Source organism: Vespa crabro, chromosome 21 (genome assembly GCF_910589235.1).
Source record: "Vespa crabro chromosome 21, iyVesCrab1.2, whole genome shotgun sequence".
In the NCBI taxonomy this organism is placed as follows: Eukaryota; Metazoa; Arthropoda; class Insecta; order Hymenoptera; family Vespidae; genus Vespa; species Vespa crabro.
This window is the reverse complement of record NC_060975.1, coordinates 784,432-807,626: the sequence shown is the minus strand read 5'-3', so window position 1 is coordinate 807,626 and position 23,195 is coordinate 784,432. Positions and strand designations below refer to the sequence as shown.

The 23,195-nt window shown below is 33.7% G+C and overlaps 2 protein-coding genes across 6 annotated transcripts; one reads left to right on the top strand and one right to left on the bottom strand.

The window, feature by feature from the left end:
- Positions 1 to 478: 478 nt before the first annotated feature.
- LOC124431492 (dynein heavy chain, cytoplasmic) lies at positions 479 to 20,230 on the bottom strand. 5 transcript variants are annotated; one of them, XM_046979473.1, is made up of 23 exons: positions 19,903 to 20,230; positions 18,370 to 18,887; positions 17,180 to 18,274; positions 16,945 to 17,080; positions 16,487 to 16,860; positions 16,129 to 16,164; positions 15,269 to 15,340; positions 11,837 to 15,187; positions 11,364 to 11,758; positions 10,977 to 11,287; positions 10,802 to 10,890; positions 10,641 to 10,670; positions 9,311 to 10,457; positions 8,731 to 9,226; positions 8,006 to 8,621; positions 7,054 to 7,848; positions 6,766 to 6,967; positions 6,352 to 6,547; positions 5,097 to 5,214; positions 4,636 to 5,007; positions 1,791 to 4,553; positions 1,515 to 1,712; positions 479 to 1,411 (listed from the first exon to the last, which is right to left on the bottom strand). In XM_046979473.1, exons 1-23 carry the CDS (start codon positions 20,144 to 20,146, stop codon positions 977 to 979), a joined length of 13,989 nt encoding a protein of 4,662 aa, XP_046835429.1. In that variant the 5' UTR covers positions 20,147 to 20,230; the 3' UTR covers positions 479 to 976. The 5 variants fall into 5 exon arrangements, with proteins under 5 accessions (XP_046835429.1, XP_046835428.1, XP_046835431.1 ...); XM_046979472.1 differs by lacking the exon at positions 6,352 to 6,547 and adding an exon at positions 5,758 to 5,956; XM_046979475.1 differs by lacking the exons at positions 6,352 to 6,547; positions 10,641 to 10,670 and adding an exon at positions 5,758 to 5,956.
- Positions 20,231 to 20,531: 301 nt separating this feature from the next.
- LOC124431498 (CCR4-NOT transcription complex subunit 11) lies at positions 20,532 to 22,731 on the top strand. Its single transcript, XM_046979488.1, has one exon. The coding sequence runs from the start codon at positions 20,749 to 20,751 to the stop codon at positions 22,114 to 22,116; it is 1,368 nt and encodes a 455-aa protein (XP_046835444.1). The 5' UTR covers positions 20,532 to 20,748; the 3' UTR covers positions 22,117 to 22,731.
- Positions 22,732 to 23,195: the final 464 nt, after the last annotated feature.

The window sequence follows — 23,195 nt, the reverse complement described above, 5'->3', positions numbered from 1 at the left end:
AAAAACTTGCAACATTCATAACCCATTTTAATATTTTTAAACATTAAATAAGAGACACTTATATTATAATAAATAAATAAAGCAAATGAGTCGCGATAATATAGAGACTTATTATTGAATGGTAGGATATTCTTTTCAAGTGATGCAGCAATTCAATCGTTCTCTAAAATGAATATATGTATTTTTCTTTTTTTTTGTTAAATTCTATCAAAATATTGATAATTTTTTTAACAGAATAAATCTTACAACTATTAAGTATAGTAGCTAACATATTAAAAAAAAAAAAAAAAAAAAAAAAAAAAAAAAAAAGAACGCACGTATTTCACTTTACAAATAGGCCACAGCTGTGAAATTGATTATAATCTAAATTATTCGGTTATTGTTTATTCTTTAGAAAAAGAAAACGGCTGCAACGCTCAATAAAAATACCTTACATACAATCTCATTGTGTGTGGGGGTGTATGTACATATACACTTCTTTAAATATACCATTCAATTATCGATATAAATATTATAGTTACTTTATTACTTACATCCGAGCAACATAATGTAACTTTGTTAGAGCAAATGATTTCCCAAAGCAGCAGAAGAAATGTATATAAAAAAAAGAAGCGAAATATATATATATTACAACCTTTTTGTTAAAACATTGCCTTTTTTTTTCGTTTTTCTTTTTTTTTTTCTTTTTTCTTTTTTATAAATACGTTTTTATTTCTTTAATAACGCTAGGCGCATTAAATAGTTTTATCTTTTGCACGTTTAAAGTTACATCCAACGGCTTCGTGGAATTTACATGTTTTATATTATTATAATTAGTATTATTAAAATGTTACAAGCTTTTGTATTATTATTTTGTCTTTTAAGACAACTATATATATATATATCATTTGAAATAAATTGTATTATCGTTGCTTATAATAACAGCGAAAGTGTTTTCTAAACGCGATTTTTGAACTAAAGAAAATATAAGTTAAAATTAGTTCAAAGCAGTAGATGTTAACACAGCTACTCCTCTTTCGTAAAAGCTGTGCGGGTCTTGACTAGGAGCGATATTTAAATCAACTGTGAAAAGTAATTCCGTACGAGTACTATTTAGATATACTGGTAAAGATAATTTGCCTTTTCTAGCTTCCTCGGTAGAGGATCGGATCCACCTTAACATTGTAACTGGCAAATCTGTCATAATAGTGGAAGTAAGATATAATTGATTATCTCTACATTGTGCTCCTTGTAATTTCAGACCAGTCACTGCGAACGAACAATCATCAGTGGCTATGTTATCTCCATCTCCAATCGTTACATCTAATTGCAACTCTTCGAGAGACCAACTATTAGCCTGTGCAATGCATTGCCGTGTCGCAGTAATATAAGCTTCAGGATTTAACAAACCACCGAGCCAGACAGGGAAACTCTGTTGAAAAAAAAAAAAAAAAAAAAAAAAAAAAAAAATGAAAACCAGTATTAGAATTCTTAATAAAACGAATAACATGAATGAAAAGAGAAAAAACACATACCTTGATCTCTTTCGCTCCACCTTGTGAAACCAGTCGTGAAACTTCTTGCAATTGGGATACTCTATGACTAAAATCAGTGATCCACTGTATCACAGTACAACCTCGTGGAACGGTATATCTTCTCCAACCGCCTGGTAAAATACCTTTCACAAGTTCGGACAACATTGTTCTGTGATAATTTGTCTGTTTCTTTTCACCCTTTTGAACACAAAAGATAAATTATTTATCATAGTTTTATCATAAGTTATATATTGGTTTCAAACGTGATTGGCATACCTGACAGATTAATACAATATCTTCTAAGTCATGAATAACGTCTTGTAGTAGTTTAGCTCCGCTGTTAACTTCTCTTTCGAAATATCTATATAGAGGATCTTTAATATTTTCCACTGTCCTTTTAAGAGTTGGCAAATTCTTTGGCAACAATTGCAACCACGTGGACGCTGAATTATGTAAAGTTCTCATCCAAGATGGACGACCATCTGCTTCTGCCTCTCTAGGAGTAACCAATGATTCCTCATTGGAATATGCCAATTCATCCTCATCTTCTAATTGTTGCATTTTGAGTAACTTTGATATTAAATCGGTTCCTCTGGTCGTTAAAAGTACTTTTTCAGCATTGTTTGGTAAACCAAGCCAAGAAGGAGTCTGTCGATCGGCTAAGGATTCTATCCATTTAAGGAAATGATCTCGTCTAGTGCCGTCTGGCATTGTAATATGTCTTGGACTTCCTTGTGCTCCGTCTACGTTAGCAACCAACGCAAAGTCAGCTTCGAATGATCGTGGAGTGAATAATTTTCGTAAAAATGATGTCAAGAGCCGTTGATCGTAATCGTTATCAATTTTACCACCATAAATACATTGAGATAGCAATGTCACCAAAGCATCCCAAGGTACCTTTTCTGGTGGTAAATTGGTTCTACCCATAGCTGTGGTTTCTATCCAAGTATCGAGTGTATCACAGGCAACTCTAAGATCACTTTCATTGAATTCATAATGCTTCGCCCATCCCAAAGGAGCATAACGAAGACGTTCTTGTACGATAGCATGGAACCACGCAAGAAGGAAGTAAAGTCGTGCTCTTTCGTTAGGTGCCTTCATCATACGAGATGCCGGTACCGTGCTGAACGTTCGAAGTAAGTTTGCTCTTATACCAGGAGGTGGTTCAAAGACAAAGATCCTACCAGCTCTTAATAAATTCACCGGCACTTTTGGATTGATTTCCATCGTTAAGAATAAACGAAAACTGGCATGTGGTTGCAAACTGTGGAGTTTCTTTTCGAGCTGAACCAACCATTGCGGAGCCAGGTGTACGTTCTTCAATATTACCCATCTACCAGCTTTAACAGCCATGTTGATAGCTCTGTCAGCTTGATTGAAACCTTCGGCAGAGCCAATGGCAATGCTTGCTATCTGTTTACCCAATTCTGCAGCTAAATCGTCGACTCTACTTGATGCATCGAATCCTGGCACAGAACAAAGTAGTGCTGGGACGGTCGCTTTAAGTTGATTCTCTACGACGGAAGCAAAATCAAGTTCTATTTCTGCTGCAGCCATAAACGATTCTCCAAGTGCAGATATCACGACTAAAGATGCAGCTGCGATTACTCGATCTGGTCGGAACGCTTGTATTATCAATAATTGATGCATAGCAGTACCAATAGGTGACAATGGTTTTTCTTCTTCCCAAAGTTTGGGAACACAAGTCTCTGGCGTTGGAGATTGTAGCCATGCCGCGAAATCACTATTCTCTTGTATCTTCTCTGCAAGCTTTTTGAAAGCTGGAAGTCTTATACTTATACGCATCATCGCTTCCTGTTGTTCCGAACTTAAATAGGGTACCGGTGGTGCACGTATATTTAATACACCCTCTTTTCCTCTTAGGAAGAACGTAAATTCACTGTCGTAAGTCGATTCAGTGGCTATGCCCTTTAGATGAATACGGCAAAGTAATAAAGCGAAGGTTAATCTATCTGTATGCAACATTCCTCGAGCAACTCGTTCATAACAGACGGAGAATAGATCGCTGGTAATAACGGATAATCTTTGTGTATAATCCGTTATATTAATTAATCTAGGATTTTGCGATAATACCGACGTAAATATATCCAAAAACATTTTTAAAGAATATTGATACAGGAAGTGTACTTGATTGAGACTATCCATTGTGAAGTACATATTTGAACAGGCTTGAGACAATGGCATATATTGCTGAGAGACAGTCTCAATTTCTGCGATCACTTTGTCAGTTTCTTCGACTTTCTTACTAATATCAGCAGCTTCTTGTTTCAATGTCTCGAGAGTCGTTATGACAGAATCATCGTCAAGGATCTTGCCTTTGGCATCGTTTAATGCTTGCAATAATGACTTTTCGAGTTGTCTTAATCTCAAATGGAATTCTCCTTGAAGTTTCAACAAATCAGATCTCTTTTCGTCGATGTCCGGACGTTCGGCCTTCAAAACTTGATTGAGACATTGACTTTGTAAAGAACTTCTAGTGACGGTGAAGTTGACGAAGGTAACACGAGAACAGATATCCGGTGGGAATTCTACCGTGGGATCTCTCGTCGACAAAAATATTACAAAGGAAGGTGAAAGATCAATATCTTGATCTCCGAGTGTGATTAACACGCGTCCACCAGTTCTCCTAAGTTCTCTGTTTAAAACTGGATTTAATATCGGATCGTAATTTTCCACATCTTGTACCAACAATGGATTACCAAATCGTAAAGCACTCTCAAGATTTTTTCTAAACGAATCATCCAAGAAACTAGTTTTCGTTATCTTTCGATCCTTAAACTCGTTCATTATAAATTCTGTAGCTTGTCCTGAAGGATCGATTATCAAAGGATATCTGTTAAATCGTTTGAGCATAATAGCATTTTCTGTGCAAAGGTCGTCAGTAGGCAATGCGTTTGCTTGCCATCTCAAACGTTCGTCTGGATTAGACAGATATTCTGTCCTAGCAATATCCGCTCGGAATTGTAAATTCGCATGTTGAAGATGCTGGCACCATGTGGTGAATAGATTTTGACGATACTGCAAAAATATATTTATTTATTTAAGATCTATAAAAGATCGTTGTATACGTATTTAACAAGGATCATGTCATATAACTTACATGTTGATCGAAATAACCAGCGTATGCAAGGAAAGCCGATGACAATAATACGTCACCGATTATAGTAGACATTTGACTCTTAAACGTTTCACTAGTTGCTTCCCAACGTTCTCTTTCGATGACCAATGATTTTAATAGAGCGATCGATCGATCTACTTTAGCTTGTACACTTTCTAAATCAGCTTTAATAGCTTGCGCTTGAGAAATAAGTTGAGCATATTCCTCCTTATATGATGCTATACTTTGTTCCAATTGGGCAATTAAATTCTTTACTTCTTCTCCCTTTAATTTATTCGTTTCTGCTTGTCGTTCTAATGAATGAAGTTCTTCTCTCAATGGTTCGACTCGTTTCAACATATCAGCATATTCAATCTGAAACAACATAATGATCGTATAAATAGAAACATTAATTAAAAACAATTCTTTTAATCCGTTTTAATATAAAAATTTATTATATTTACCTGTGCTGTAGCCCATTTTACTAAAGGTCCACAAGCCATACTAGCACGATTGACTTTTTCAAAGTTATAATCAGGATTGCTTAAGTATCGACTCTTCATTTTTTCTCTCACCTCGTCACTACACAAATATTCTATTAAGTATAATACCACGTGTTTAATCGTGATACGTAATAAATTTCCATTTTAATTAAACGATCACATATAACGTTGTGCGTTAGTTGAACATTATAAACATATAACTTTTTGATTAGTAACAATTATATTTGGAAATTATTGGCGGCGTGCAAGCACAAAATGAAAGACTTCTGCACAATCGTGATAATGTGTATTGTTATTGCATTAGAGATAGTCAGATTACTGGATGTTAATTATTCGAATAATTTCAGCATAATTTGAGGTATACAAGAATAAAGGAAAATTATAACGAATGAGAGAAACGTATTAACATACATGTTCTATCTTATGAAATTTGAGTAGAACACTCTCTGTATGGAATAACCAAAAAAAAAAGAAAAAAAAAAGAAAAAAAAAAGAAAAAAAAATCATGATTTGATTTAGCATCATATAAAACATAATTATATACAATTAATATGTTAGCTAATTTGATCTCGTTAGAAGTTTACCGTTTTAGTGAAGGAAACAAACATTGAAGCATGCTTACGTAATATCCTCAGTACTGAAATTAGAGACAATGGTATTGATAAAATTGTCTCTCATGATGACCGCGCGTATAGATTTCCAGTCACTGGCATTTTCACCGAGCAATAAGCAGATAGACTCCAATGCAACCTTCACAATAGCTGGTGGATTCGCCATAGAGCGAACCTCGACTAAATGCTGTTTCTTTATAGATTTCACGGCTATACGAAAAACACGAAACAATTTTATATAGTACTAAGAAAACGTTTAGACACATTAGATAAGTTATTCATGATTATGGGAAGGAAGCATCGTAATTAAAAACCACGATTTTTCACTTTGACAGACCTACAAATAAGTTAGACATACAATATAACATGTAATATATACAAAAGACAAGTATTAATACATATGCAAATAGAAACAAGTCAAAATACATTTTGTATATTGTAAATCCACGATTTGCATGTATATCAATACACGTGTACTATGATTAACAAAAGGAATATGGTGAAGAAACAGAACATATATCAAGCAGTTATAATACGGCTTCTGTTTAGATTAATCTTCCACGTGCGCGTTGTACATTCAGCAGATCCGTAGTTGAACTTCTTACATGATCATTTCTGTGTTGAAGTTGACGATAGTAGGTATGAAGCTGTCCTTCATTATAACTGTACGAATTTGTTTCCAATCTACAGCATTTTCCTCGAGTAAAAGACAAATCGATTCTAACGCTAGCTTTACGATAGCTGGAGGATTCGCCATAGATCGGATTTCGACGAGATGCTGACGTTTAATCCCCTTCACGGCTAGATTCGATGCAAATCGATCGAACATAGATCATCGTGCATAATACACGTAAATGATAATAGTAATAATAATAATCAATTAAAATAAAAAAATAAAAAAAACAACAATGAACAACGATGAATAATATAATAATAATAATAATAATAAAAAAATTATATTTTCTAATAAAAAAAAATGATGGTGAAAATGATTTTTATTAAATAGATATAGAGCGTACCATTTTGTGCATCAATAACAGCTGGTTCTACTTGTGCTAGATCGGCCATAACATCGTCTCTCTTTTGATTAATAGCAACCGTTTGTATAGCAAGCTGCTGTTGGATTTCTTGACTCTGTACTTTCTTCTTCTCTGCCTCTTGCTGATCCTTAACCATCTGTTTTAATTTAGCATTGGCAGCTTCGTTCTTAGCTTGCAATTCCTGAAATTAATGAATATCATTGAAACAATAGTTCAATTTGTTTCCTTTCAAAACGTATAGTTTTTATTAATTGAATATCAACTTACTTGCGATTTGACTGCCAAACTCTTTTGCATCTCTTCCACTTGTTCGACCGTCTCAGCGATTTTACTTAATCCAACATTTAAATGCAATTGTTGTTCTTCCAGGTCACTTCTTTTTTCTTGATACAATTTAACGAAATGATTAATAAAATCAAGATAATGACGAGGAGTAATTGCCATTGTTCTTGCACCTCTCTTAGTTAATCTTGTGTTTGCTTTGTGTAATGTTTGATGCACATAAACGCATGCATTTATTACAGCATCTCTGTGCGATGGTTGAGATGGAATAAGTGAACAGACAGAAGGGAAGAAATCTGGACACTTCCAGGATGGTCTTTCTAGATCAACTCGACTAGTAAATTCTTTGCCAACCTGGAATAGCGCATTATCTGACCAATCTCCAAACCAATTCAAGACACATCTGTTGAACAACGCTGGAGATGTCGCAGCACGATCTTTGAGTCCGTCGGTGCTTGGATTCATTGTAAATACGACATGTAAATTTTTCATAACTTGACCAGTAAACCATTTGTATAATTCTTCGTTAGAGTCTAACATTAGACCTTCTCTTTGTGCTCCTTCCTTACATTGAGTCATAAGAGTCGTATATTCATCGCCTTCAAATAATCCAGGTACCTCGCCATTAGCTAACAGGGTATTCATACGTTCTAAGAAACCAGAATCTAGAACGTTTGATTCGTCAAGAATGAATGCTATTTTTTCATCTTTGCAACCAGATCGCCTTAATACTTGACGCAAATCTTCGTCAAAATCTTCACCAGTGTATTTATTATGAACCTTTTAAATCAGATTAACATTAACAATATTTTCATAAAAAAATAAACGAAGAGTGAGATATATATATATATATATACATAAATATATAAATAAAAAATAAATAAGATAGATAGACAGATAGATAGAGAGGAGGGAGAGAAGCGAAAAAGTAGTATACCTTTATTTGAAAAATGGAAAGCCCATTCATCCATGCTACGAATCTAGACAGAGTCGTCTTACCAGCGCCAGAGACACCAATAAGTAACAAGTGTCCCTGAGGCTGTCGGAAAATTCTGTCGATTCGTAAAACATGTTCTAATACTTCATCAAATAGAACTAACGGAACATCCAATTCTTCTTCGTAAAATACTTTTAATCTGGCTCGAACATAATCTCTTAATTCCTGTCTGTTTACAGGTACATAATCCTTCGACAACCAATTACTGTATAAAATTGGTCTAGTCAAAGCCCTTTCCTTATCCACACCCATGAAATGTTTCATAGCTACAGTGTCAATATTTTTGTTCGTCCATGCTCGTTCAGAATCCTCTACGAGTCTATCTTGGAAAAGACGGAGTGCTTCGTGTGCCCATAAACGAACTAAACCTTCGACTGAAAGATTATCCAAAGGTCTTATAGCCTCACAAATTCCACGTACCCAACGTGTCATTTCACGTGGAGAATAAACATAATGAGGTTGCATATCTTGAGTAAATCTTTCTTGAGAGGCTAAATAAAATTCTACCATAGCGTTTGTCAAAGGTTCTGCGTAGCCTCTCAAAGAAGGAGTCAATCTATAAAAATGATTTAAAGGATATATCAGTGACTTTAGTGATCTATTATAGAAGGAATTGTATTAAATAATTAAATCTATATGAAATCATTAAAGGAAATTAAACTTACCTGAGCATAGCACGTGTAAATGTTCCATAAATTTGTTTCAAAGATGTTTCTCCGGGATAATCGACGTAAATTACTGGCACATGCCGTAAAAATCTATGACTGAGCGGTTTTCTGCCTGGATCTGTTGGTGGATTACAAGCTCCAACGAATTGAATTCTTTCTAGCGTGACCCATGCTTGATCGCTCGTTCTATAAAAGCCTCTATGTTCAACGAGTTGCCTCAAAAACGATATTACACGTTGCGTTCCATAATTGTCCATATCAGGTAAATTTATTTCATCGCAGAATAAAACTAGCCATTTTCCTAATTGTACGGGAGAAAGTACAACACCGTTAGGTGTCTTGCGATATTCACAATAATGATCAAACGTTTTAAGTAATAATTCAGGAGTTGTAGCGGATGAAAAGTTGAGACCAACGACTTCCATATCAGGTAAGGCTCTTAGAGCAGAGAAAAGAGTCATAGTCTTTCCTGAACCCGGTGGACCACAGAGTACTATTGCAAAAAATTAGGTATTAATATAAATAGATAATAATTGTAATATTTTGCTAACAAATAAAATAAGTAAATACAACGTACCTAATGGTTTATGCTCGGCTAACCACGTATACAAAAGACTTTCATGTCGTACCGTGTCCAAAGTAGGTACTACAATATCTGGAGTGGCAACTTTATGGGTTTCTACTTCGATTTGAGGTACCTTGTTACTCCACGGTAGCCATTCGCCGTGTATATTTACTTCAAAATCTATAATTGGAATGTTACTTTGTGCTGGCAAAGGTACAGTCGTAATTGATCTAATAAAATCTCCTAAATCTGATCTAACTTTTAATTTAGCATCTCCAGCAAAACTCCATAGCAATGCGTAGATTAAACATTTTGGCATATAACGTTCCAGTTGTTCGCTTGGCAATGGAAAATCAATATGACTATGATTGTATTGCAAAACGTTACGAACTGCTTGATTTAACATCGAGAAAAGCGAGCTAAGGGCTCTTAATCTTGTAAAGTCCATTATATGCTCTTGCTTCATAGCATATTCCAAGCACCTTACCACCAATCCATCTGGTGCAAAATAACTTTGTAAAATACTAGCAACTTCCCTTTGTACCGATAATGCAGGTGAAACGCTATCTTCCTTTTCTGCAGTTTTCTTGCTAAGAGGCTCCTCCTCGCCATCTTCTAATGGAATGTTTCTTAAACGTAACATGTAATTTTCGAAAATCATTTCCGTTGACAGGACATCTTCAGAGAACCATACCATACCGCAACGAGAAACTGTTGCCAATGTAGCATACTTTAAATCTTGTACCTCGAACATCACTCTTACGTTAGGAGGTAAACTTAAACGTTCACCGTTTGGTAATGTAAGTAGTTTATTGTCATCTAAGACTGAATTAAGATTTTCAACCCATTCAGGGTCTACATCTCCGTCAAATATAATCCATTGCCGTTTATTTATTTCGCCTCTCACGTTGTCTATTATTTTCCGAAGAATATGAGTGAACAAGCCGTCTGTCCATTCGCGCGTGTTCGGATCTAAAACACCATATAATGTTTCCTTGCTGATGGCTTTAGGATCTATAACGTGAGCTACTCCTTCTATTCCTTCGAATCGTTCTAAGGCTTTTAGTAATACTTTCCATGCCATTGTTTTTCCTGAACCACTTGGACCAACCATCATTAAGCCATGATTCAAATTACAAATTTGATACAATTGTAGAACCTATATACAGAAATATACGAAGGTATAATAAATGTTGATATAAAATAAATTAAATTAAAATAGAATATGTATATATATATATATGTATATATATATATATATATATATATATATATATATATATATATATACACAACATAAAATTATAATAATTTTACTTAGACATATGTACTTAGATCTCACCTTCTCTATCCAAGTTTCGCCTATCATTTCCTGAGTATGCATGAAGTACAAATTTTAAGCATTAGAATGTGTGCACCTGGACTATAACTTAAGAAATCCCTTGCATGCATATCATTATCCACTAGCATTATTAGTAAAATAATAAGAAACGAATAAATTACCTTTTCTTGCCAGGCTCCTCCTTGTTCATCGCCTTCGCCGCAGACGAGATACTCTTCCGCGCATACTTTTCTAATTTGATCTTTTAAGCCTAGAAAAAAAAAAAAAAAAGATATAGTATTTTGATTTCATTTTAACAATCTCTTTTTCTTTTTATATATATATTTCTTTACGTACCTTTCATTTCAGCACGAGTATAATTAACGTTAGGGAAAACATCGTTTAGTAAGCTAAATAACAATGGAATATCTTCAGCCACCAATTTTGGTACCATTGTTTCACAAACTGATTGAATTAGGATTTCTTGTTCGGGTAGATTTTCCGCGATAGAAGCTTCATCTATATTCGTTTCGCCACGGCCATGCATGCCTTCCTTAATCTTTTGAATACGGTCACGTTTAACATTTCCAGCAGATATTAGTACAGATTTTAAGGCTCTCAAACCAAAGTCATAATGGGATTGATTGGAAAGTTGTTCGTCGCACAATCTGAAATGTTAATTTCAAAATTAATGAACGTAATTAATATAAGGATTATTTTCTAGGTATCGATGTTATTACATACTTGAAAAATGGTACAATTTTACAAGCCAATTTTTCAGCCGATCTAAAGCCTTGACTGAAAAGCATGACTTCTGCAATTAATTGTCTGTCCGGCGTAGTCATTGCCAAAGATCTGAATAATTTCTTCAAATTATCTGGCAAATTTGAACGGCCAGCATAACCAGGATTCATTGTAATGAATATTGCCATATCTGTAGAAACTCTAACTTGTTTTCCAACTAATTCTACGCAAAGAGTTCCTTCTCTCTTTCCTTCCATTTGACTCTTGAGAGCTTCTTGGATAGTCTGAACTTGTTGAGAAACTGCTGATAACATACGTTCTTCGAGCCGATTAAATTCGTCGAAACAACCCCATGCTCCGACTTGGCAAAGACCAACAAATATACGACCCATGGCCTACAAGTATTATATAATAATATATATATGCAAAAAATTTTGTTAAAATTATGTGTGTATACTTTTTTATAAATTTACCTGAAAATCAAATGTTTCGTCGCAATTGAAAACTAATACGAGTCTTCCAAGTTGATGACCCAAAGCCTTTACAGATTCTGTTTTTCCAGTACCAGCTGGTCCAAATGGAGAACCACCAAGTCTTGCTTCCAAAGCTTGCGTCATAGTTAAATAGCATCGATCGGTTAAAGGTGTTTGAACCAATCTGTCTTGCACACCTAAGTATTCGAATCCATAATAGAATTTGGCATTTGCCATATGAATTGTAAGTTGTTGCAAGACATCAGTTTGCCTGGGATCGAAGTAAAAACGCATTTCGCAAAGCCATTCAAATGCTTTTGGATTTGATACTTTGTTAGCAATCAATCTTCTCGTAACCGTACGTTTATGTACAAATTCGTTGATCAAATGTTCCAACTTTTTTCGTCTTAATTGTGGTTGCTCTTGTAGTACCGAGTCTGCTAAAACGTTCAAAGTACCCTCAACCTGAAGAAGTACTCTCTCCAATGGATTTTTACTTGGATCACTTTGAGCCTCGTGAAGAGCAGCTTCTACATCCTCGGACCATAAAATTTGTGCAGCAAGTACGATGATTTGAGCTTGGAAATTATCACACCAACTCATGAATGCTTGTGCATTAATATTGCCGTCTTTGAATTGTTTTATATCTTGTACCGCTTTCATGAGGCTCGATGCTAAAGTAACGCGCATTTCTTTTTCAACAAGAGTTAGCCATTCATTGATCTTTGGATGATCGATGGTAGATACCGGCGTTTGGAAAATAACTTCTTCACCTTCTCGCGAAGCTATACCAGTGATGATCGTGTTGTCTTCGTTCAAAAGAATAGCTGTTACACCAGCAAACATCTTCTTAAAGTGTTTCTGTAGTCTTGCAATATTTTTACTATTACCAATAATTTCCAATAAATCTTCATCACCGACAAAGTAAAATCTTGGGAAGGAGGTTCGTTCTCTCTCTAAATATTCTCCAAGAGCTTTCTGTATCTTTCCAAGTAAATCTGCTAAACGTTCGAGAGCTCTTTGTACACCAGGTATGTTCAAAACATCCATGACCATAGGAGATTTAGATACCTTCTTCATCAAACCAAGAAATTCAGAACTAATGCTTTGGAATCGTGATGTTTCCACTGGTAATAAAGTTTTGATATCCGCGCTCCCAGAGAAAATTCCCTCGAGATAAACCCAACGTCTTTGTACGTCTATCCAAACATCAAATAATGCATTAATTCTATTCAATTTTTCTTCCCAAGTTAAAGCTTCTTCTTCAAATACTTTATAATATGGGGAGAGTTTCATAGCAGCTACCGAATTAATATGTTCTTTCACTTTATTAAACAAATCGTCCCAACCACGTATCAATCTACATTTATTTTGATAGTTTAACAAGTCCAATTCATAAGTTTGCCAAGATTCTCTTACTTGTTTCAAAAATTCTTCCAATGCCATTTCACCCTGAGCAACTAAAATAATATCTTTCACAATAGATTCATTCTTTTGTAGATTTACATCCCATACTTGACCTAGAGTAAGCTCACTCAATACCCAATTTACTCTAAGTTGTTTCGTCAATTGTTTCCAATGTCTTTCCTTTAATGCATCGGATTTTAATTCCACGATAAGCATATTGACCTTAGTATAATTCTGCAACATCTTCTTCACATACTCGTACGAAGAATATTGTCTAAGTCTTGCCGGTAATTCTTTTAATTGAGCCATCATTGTGTCCAATTGTTGACGTAACTTTCGTGGTTGGACCGACAGCCACGGTTTCTCACGAGTTTCATCTATTTGTGCCCAAATTCTAGATAATTCGGACCATACTCCTCTTAAATCTTGAAGTTCCTCAAATACTACTTGCATTCTATCCTCGCTAGTAGAGACACCACCTGGTTCTTGTAATTCCAAGGCCTCTTTTGCCTTTGCGACATTGTCTCTCTCTTCCTTGAGCCTTGCAAATTTACTTTCGAATAGTTGAAGTTGTTGTAAAGCATCGTCAGGACGTAAATGGCCTTCCACTGGCTTACCTCTCTCCCAGTCGCTAAGAAAATCGATCGTTCTTGTTTCAACAGCTTTATCTTCCGCAACAATTTTCATTTGCAGAGAAGCAACTTGCGTTTGAATACTCGTATCCTTTCTCTTAATTATTTCATTGAATGCACCCCATTCGCCTTCTATATTATCTACGTGCAACCAAGAGGATGGGAATTGGAATCTTTGACGTTCGAGAATTCTCTGACCCTCTCTGTATATATCAACTTGTTTTTCCCAAACTTTCATTTTACGTTTAAGAGATTGCACATATGTAATGAAACCTACTGCATCTGACGTACTTGCTGCTTCAATAGATTGTTGTTCTAAATCACTTCTAGATTTGGATACTTGTGCATGGAAACTTGCCATCTCGTTGCCGAGAAGAGTTCCGAATTTACCCAAAGTTTCCTTGTGCCATGAATCATATTTCAAAGACACTTTACTCTGTACTTTAGCAAAATCTATAATAACAGGTCCAAATTCACGTCTAGTATCTGAAGTATCGAAAGTTGTCCTTGTCTTCTTGATATCATTTAAGCATTTCATCCATAAATTAATATTTTCTCCCAATTTTCCATAAAGATTATCTGGTTGAAGATCCCATAAAGCTTGATATCGTAGCCATTGATCTACATAATCAGCCACATCCTTCATTTTCGATTCTACTGCCTCATAAGCAGCTTCTAATGGTTGTTTTCCGGCGGGTAATTTAGTAAGTAGATTTCTATAAGTACCTGATTCAGGTTTATCCAAACCTACCTGATATCTAGAACTTTGAAGACGTATTTGAGAAGTAACAATAGCCTGCCATGCAAATAGCTGTTGCATTATCTGAAATCTTGCATCTTCGATGCTCGGATATAGATACATCGTTTGATTTGTGATTCTAACTTCGTGTATTTGATTTTGAATTTTTGGATCACCACCTGGCTTATGTGTCGGCTGTGCAGGTGCGTCTGTATCCATACTTAAATCTACTTCTTTTTTTCGCCCAGTAAGAGCATCAGTCCATGCTTTAATTCCAGCTTCCAATCTTGCTGCTAAATTTTTCTCTACTTCTTCGTCTAATCTTGCAACCCATATGTGCAAATTGGAATAATTTTTCAAAGACAATTCATCGATAGACTTTTGAATTTTCGATAATATATCAGCAAAAGTATTTGCAGAATAAGGACAAGTTTCCAAAGAACGAACATCCACGTCCAATTGTTCTTCAACAACCAAAAGATCTTCGACTTTTTCTTGGAAAGAAACGACTACATCTGACAGACGTTGCACATACTGAGTAAGTTTATAACTTTCCCAAATTAAAGCAATGCCCTAAATTAAATGAAATTAATTAAAACAATGCATTATAAAATTATATATAAAAAAAGAAAAATTATATTTATAATAGCTCACCTCAGAAATAAGTGATAAAACATCTTTCCGCATACCCGCAACCAATGGTATGATACTGGCCTTATCCTCGATCTGTAGAAAAAATATGTACCAATGATAATTATACGAAAAAAATTTACATTTCTAACTATTTCTGTAATACAGTTTCACGACATTAAATACAGAGTACCATTCAGTAATGGACAAACTGGCACAATGCAAACTTAAAGATATTTAAATATACAATGGCTATATACTGGCATAGTATTTTTTTTTTTTTTTTTTTTTTTTTTTTTTTTTTTTTTTTTTTCATATTAATTTTATAAATACAAATTATACTTGATATCACAATTTAAGGCATTATCAATTCCCAATATATAGTTAACTTATTCAAATAATCTATTTTCAAATATGCATAAATAAAAAACTTCATATTTCTTTCTATTATATTCTATAATAATATTCATAGAGAGCAAATACAAATTTGATATCTCCAATAAATTCAACAACTACAAAAGCTGGCAAAATGTTGAAAAACTTTTGGAATTCTGATTTCCAATACTTCTTGAGTTGCTTCCTTGCTTTTTTTTTTTTTTTTTTTTTTAATCACATTATATGTTGAAAGCAATAAGTACATGCCCATTACGAAATAAACATCGATGTTTATAATTGTTCACGTTCCTGCATATTCCTATAAGCATCCTACTTATACTTGAAAGAATTGGGATTATCTTCCTTAAAACGTTCATGTTTATAAAAATAAAATAATTTCATCTTGCACAGTACAAACTTTTCTACAATAGCTAAGCAGGCACAGACAGAAATATTTGCAGATATAGGCAAGATGCATAGTTCCTGGAAGCATCATATATAATGGCTACCTTTAATGCGGGACAGTGGGGACTCCGATTGGTAAGCTAAAAATGTTGGAGATCCAAGGGATTAGAAATGTCAATAAATCTAATATAAAAAATCTTCAATCTGGCACTATTCCCTAGCATTTTCTATTATTTTATTTGAATTTTTGAAGCACTGACTTCCCTATATATCATTATAACACTTATATTGATGACACAGATATATCAAGAAAATAAAAACATTTCTAGAGAACAATAAAAGGAAGGTGTTCTTTAAAAATAGTAAAATAAATTTTTTAATATTAATGATAATGATGATAATGATGATGATGATGATGATGATGATGACGATGATAATAATCCGTATACATAAACATCTTACCTTTTCAAGTGTTCTCTCATATGTCCTAATGCTCTCAATCAAGCTAATGGCAAAGGGATATAGCTGGTTGGCTTGATACGCTTTATTTACAATAGCCAACGGTACACGGAAACCAAGATTTCGTAAATTTCTTACTTCTTTAGAAAGAGTAATAATTTCAGGAAGAAAATTCACTTTCAATTTTAATACATTTCCACGACTCGTTCTTGAACGTATACTTTCTATTGCAAATATTCGACCAGTAACGCCTAAGTTTCGTTGCTGAACTTTCCGAGCCCAATCATCAAATATTTCTTGCGTTGACAATTTCATACGAAAACTATCACCATCTGCTTTCAATTTCTGACCCTCTATATGATTTTCCCAACCCTTGCCTGATAAATAATAATGATGATGATAATAATAATAATAATATTAATTTAAGAATCAAGGAGTCATAAGAGCATCTTTTAACTTACCTAAAACATCTTCAACACGTTTTAAATACATAGTAAGTTGATAATCTATTTGTTTTACCCATATTATAGATCCAGCAACAGGTGGTAAGTCTCTAACCATACTCATTCTGCAACATTTACTTTGTGCATACTGAACCTATGTAAATCAGATGCATAAAGGACATTTATTAATGTTCCAATATCAAAATGTTCTAATATTAATGATCTCTAAAGATATAAATACATGTATATATACCTTGAACTTCTCGTGAAGTGCCTCAATATCATCTTTCACTCTCTGAATCAATTGTGTTTGATATTCCCTAATAGCACCACGTATATGTGATCTTACAAATAGGGCATTAAATCTAGAAAAGATTCTAAACATTTCATTAGCATTTTTTGCAGTACCCAGCTGATCTCTAAGATGTGCCGTGATTCGAGCCTCTACACGTTCTATTCGCTCTTCGTATCTGTGCACAGCAGCATCCCAAGATTCACCACCCTCTTTGGTAATATCAAGACAATCAACTTCTTTAACATTTTCATATGCCAAATTAACTTCACTGATTGCATTTGCGTCTGCAGCATCTAAAGCAAACTCTACTTTTACGTTGTCGTTGTCTGCATTCTCTATAGTAGCAGTATTATTGTTTTGGCAAACTGTTGGTCTAAGTACACGTACAATGACCGTTCTAAGTTGTTCGTGTTGCCTACGGAAACGTCGCATGTGTTCCATTCGAGTTTGCAATTTTTTATGAGCTGGTAAAATTCGCCAAACCATTTTCATTTGTTCGTCTCGTTTTTTCTTTATTACATCACGTAATAATCCTGTTAATTTATCGTATTCATCGTCCCACGATATAAACACTTCGAAGCATTGACTCATTACTTTCTCAAATTCATCAAATGGAATGTGCATGAGTCTTCGCGTACCTAATACCTTGAGAAGTTGTTGACTCAAGTCTCTAGAGATTGCTTCTACCAATCTCAGTACTCTCTGTATTGGATACTTGGTACTTCTGATCTTTCTTAAATGCATAAAGATTTGTTGTACAGCTGCTCTTATTCTTTCTAATTCTGTTGCAGATAATAGGTCATTGATAGGAAAATCTTTCATCAGAGGATTATAATCATTTACTGTGGCTAATGCTTGTTTCAATCCTGTATCCGTGTCAAAGCTCACAGTTGCATGAAAACGTTTTCCGTGCTTGAGAATGCGAAGAGTTAAAGAGATTTCAACGCTTTCTCGTTTTTCTTGAATTCGATGTAGAGCTCTTTCAAGATTCAACCAGAATGAAATTTCTTGCAATGCAGTTCCAGATTCTGGATCACGATTTAACTTTGTTACCTAAATGATATATAATTATTTCAATTAACAGGACTGTACGAGATATTTATTAATTTTAATATCTTATATTTTTATACCTATATACCGTATCTTACCTTTTGAATTTCTTTTATCCATCTATTAACACCATTTTGTAATTGATTTAAAAATGTTGAATCTTCTACTTTATCACCAAAATCTGAAACCTTTGGTCTTCTATTTTCTTCAGCGCATTGTTTGGTAACAGATGCTATCAAAGGATGAACTTGCAACGTAATCTCTGGTATGTCGATGTTTTGTTGCAAATGTAACAGACCCATTTCAAGTTGTGCTATTTTCTTTTCAACCGAAGGTACCATTTTGTCTCCATCCCTATCGGCTCTACCAGTTTCTTTCACATAACTCTTGAAGTAAGGTGCCATTGTTTTACTCATAGCATGCAAAGTTTCATATGGTGGCCCATCCGAGAATGTGACCAACCGTAATTGAGAATGGATAGATTTATCAGCCTCAACTACGGTACCACGTTTAGTTAGAACTATGGAGGCCATTTTAGGATTACTAAAGTGTATCTCATTTGATATATAATAACATGTATTTTCTTTTTCTTCATCTCCCTCTCCTCCATCTTCCTCTGAAATATAGATAACAATAAGAAATCAATGAAATTTATACAATGGAACCATGTGATACCATCAAATGTATATTTACTTTTTTACTTCCTACAAAATATATTTTTTATATAACAAAACTTTGCAAAGCTTTTTTTATGTCTTTTAAATGAAATAGTAAAGAAAAACAGACCCAAACAAGTAGATAATTCTTGAAAATCAGTATTTGACGTACAATAAAAAAAGATAACGTCAAGGACTCTTCGAATAAATAATTCATAAAAAAAAAAGATGGCTGCCTTTAGCCGGCAATCTTCATATCCAATGATCGATCAAAATAAAAATGGAAAAAAGAAAGTAAAGGATTCGAGCATGAAAATTCTCGAAAATTTTCTCAAATTATACCATTAACATACGACATTAAAACGACATCTTATATATGTGCAGTTTTTTTTTAAGAATGATCGCTAAGAAAAAAGAAAGAGAGAGAGAGAGAGAGGGAGAGGGAGAGGGAGAGAGTGGACAATACGATCAAAGAAAAGGACAGAGAGAGAGAGAACGATGAAAAGGATTGGTAGGAGATTGTCGATGTGCGCGTGTATCGATTCTCACCGGCGTATGACTCATAATTTAGAAAGAGATACATGAAATCACTTTGGTCAACGACGGATGTCGTTTCAAGCAATGCATTGATTTTTAATGAGCATTTTCTTTCGACGGCAAATGTACCGTTGCATTTAATAGTGCAACACAATGGAGGATAACGCGTGTAACAAGGACAAAAGGCATCCTCAAAAAATGGTTCTAAACTATATTAATATATATATGTGTGTGTATGTGTGTATACGTATACGTATACGCAATGGTATGCACATAGACAATACTTATGCGTATACATATATTTATATATGTAAAGCCTAGAAAAGATATGTATATGCATATACATATCATATATATATATATATATATATATATATATATATGTACGTTGCATATATGTGAATGTACGTAGGTGTAAAATTCAATGTTCGAGTTTACCTTTACTCGAGGCCCTTTGAATAAAAAGTGCCCAGATCTGTGAGTCTCCGATAAACTTTCTTATGGATTCCTGATTATTCTTATCTTCGAGTGCCAAGTTAAAAGCGGGTGGCACCACGTCTTCGTCAGGAGATAGAACTTTAACCGCTCTACAAAGATAATTAGCGAACGCATGATAATCAACGATCGCGATATTTTGAGACTCCGGGGACGGTTCCCCGGAGCCGTCCAAGGAGTCGCCCATCCCGAGTCTTAGACTCTCTCAAAGTATTTTCAAAAACGTTCCTCAGCGGGCGATCCTTCGATCCCCGCTTTCAGAATGAACTGTCAGCTCCACGAACTTAAGAAAATGGAAGACGAGAAAAGAGTTATAGATTTATAGTATCTATGAATAATGATCGAACTGCCACCAAACGGTTATCAACTTAAAGTCTTCCAATTATTTTACCAACATACGTACGATCTTTTTCTCATTGATAAAAAACACGTTTAAAAAAGTTTCGAACGATGATATTTACTTTTTTATACTTTGATTTTTCTTCCATCTTTTATATCGAATTTTAATATTGGGCATCGTTGTTTTCAATCACCTGATTAGTGGAGAAATTCACAAAGCTATTTCCATGAGAACATCTGTGTTCAAACTTTAATCGGTAAGGTGCGTTTTAAAGATGGAGAGATCAAGTTTATTTTTATAAATTATACGAAAATTTAAATATAAATAATTAAATGTATATTCAAGATTTTTTAAAATATTATTTGCATTATAATATGACTGGTCAAATGTATATTATTGAAGAAAATTGATCATTATTTCGTTGTAATTACCGTGTAAAAACGTTCACGATGACACTGGCACCAAAGGACCTAACCAAACTATTAGATATTCTTGATGAGGAAAATATGGACACTAGCTTGGAAAATCTTTGCAATCAGCTTCATCAAGTATTTTCCAAGGAAGATCGCTTTAAAGTTGGAATGACGTTACTTCTGTTACTGCAACATATTGATTTGTTACCAAAACATGGTCAACGAATAATGGCCTTAACAATGTTGTTTGATTTGTACAGAGGAGAGCCATTAGCTTCTACACCATTTGCAACAGTTTTTGTTCAAGTGTTGAAACCACAAGAGGATACAACTAATGGTGTTTCGATAACTAATTTCTCAGGACATATTCCTGTACTTTCTGAATGTGAGAAAAACTTACTTATTAATTTGTTAGGATATAATCAAAAGGAAGTAATGAAGAAAACACCGCGCCAATTAATCGTAGATGATCTCTATTTTGCATCAACACCCCCAATAGACTTAACCAATTTGCAGTTGCAACTTGCCGAATATCATTCTGAACTTCCTTCCATAAGTAAATGCGGCAATCCAATTATATTACCAGATATGGATCACTCTAAGATAACAGGATCCGATAAAAAGATATTGAGAAACGTTGCAGAAAATCTTATTGTCGGAGATCCACCATTATGTGCTCAAAGTTATAGTCCTGAATTTTTAAGATTGGCTCCACCTCTATATCATTCTATCAATGAATTAGCATGGTTTAATGTCACAGATCCTTCTGAATTTACTGTGGAATATGATAATAGTATGTGTGTTTCCAATTGTGCTGGAGCTGAAGCACGTAGACTAATGGGCAAAGCTTTTAAAAGTGTTTTAACACTTCAACAACAACAGCATTTAGTTAATGAATTAGATAGGGATCCAAAACTGGTTTATCATATAGGTCTTACACCTGGAAAATTGCCAGATTTAGTAGAAAATAATCCATTAATTGCTATTGAAGTTTTATTAAAACTTATGCAATCTAGCCAAATAACAGAATATTTTAGTGTTTTGGTAAATATGGAAATGTCCCTTCATTCGATGGAAGTTGTAAATAGGTTGACTACCACTGTGGACTTGCCAACTGAATTTGTTCATTTATACATTAGCAATTGTATATCTACCTGTGAAACTATAAAGGATCGTTATATGCAGAATCGACTTGTACGTCTAGTTTGTGTATTTCTTCAGTCTTTGATTAGGAATAAAATCATTAATGTTCAAGAGTTATTTATTGAGGTGCAAGCATTTTGTATTGAATTTAGCCGTATTAGAGAAGCAGCAGCATTATTTCGTCTTTTGAAACAACTTGAATCAGGTGACATAGGTGGATTAAATGCACCTCCTACAAAGAGCAAAATAGATATGTGTTAAGACAATACCTTTCTGTTAACATATTTTTTCTTTGGTTAACAATCTGATTTTTTTTTTTTTTTTCCTTTCATTTTGATTATATTAAATAAATATAAAAATCATGTTTTTGAGATATGTTTTAAAATGACATACTCATAGAGTTTTCGAATCTATGCTAGAGAGATCCTGTATATTATTAATGCACAAATCTATATAATTATTTATTATATTTCTTCCAGCAATGACACATTGTATTTATTTAGATATCTTATTGTATTGTGATTAAATTCTATATTTAATGAAATTATTTTTATTTAATCACAGAAAATGAGTGAATATTATATCCGATTGCGCTATTGTATAATTATTTCTACATAGTAAAAAAAAAAAGGAAGGAATACCTATTTTATATTGGCAGCCCATCATTAAGATGTTTATTTTATATTATTCTGTCATTTTCAAAAATGAATAATGTACAAAATACATATGTGCCATTATGTAACAATGTTCAATGAACAAGGTGTACACTCTTCTTAGCAAGTAGTAATTATGTTACTGTTTGTATATTTAGAATATTTTTAACTTGAATTATTACACATCTCAGTTGTATATTACAAAATAAATGTCTTTATATTACTTGTGTTTTCCAGTAACAATTTAAATTGATTGTATATTATAAATTGTTGTTTTACACAATTTAATACATAAATGTACAATGATATCTTGAACACACAGAAATTTATGATTTTACAAAGGATGTACATACTTATAATAATGTAAATTTCAAAAAAGCGCTTACTATGTTTTTTAAAGCTTGAACCATGAAAAGTACGATTAAAGGTATTTTTATGTTTCACCAAAGATAATATTAATTCACACAAGTCTTCGAATTTTTTGTCAAAAAAAGATTAATTCAATATAAGTTCAATTTTCATATATAAGATACAATATTTGCTATGTAAATAGATAAATAATTATCACAAACTTATATATGATCAGATTATTTTGCTAAAAATCCATATAGTATACATTACATATTATTTCTTATATTAAAGAAAGAAAAAAAAAAAAAAAGAAAAAAGAAAAAAATGAATATAAGC

Coding starts and splice junctions, on each gene's coding strand:
- LOC124431492 (XM_046979472.1), bottom strand. CDS start 20,146: ATGGGCGACTCCTTGGACGGCTCCGGGGAACCGTCCCCGGAGTCTCAA. Junction 16,165..16,486: donor ATGAGAGAACACTTGAAAAG/GTAAGATGTTTA, acceptor CAACATTTTTAG/CTTACCAATCGGAGTCCCCA. Junction 4,554..4,635: donor CTGGTTATTTCGATCAACAT/GTAAGTTATATG, acceptor ATATTTTTGCAG/TATCGTCAAAATCTATTCAC.
- LOC124431498 (XM_046979488.1), top strand. CDS start 20,749: ATGACACTGGCACCAAAGGACCTAACCAAACTATTAGATATTCTTGAT.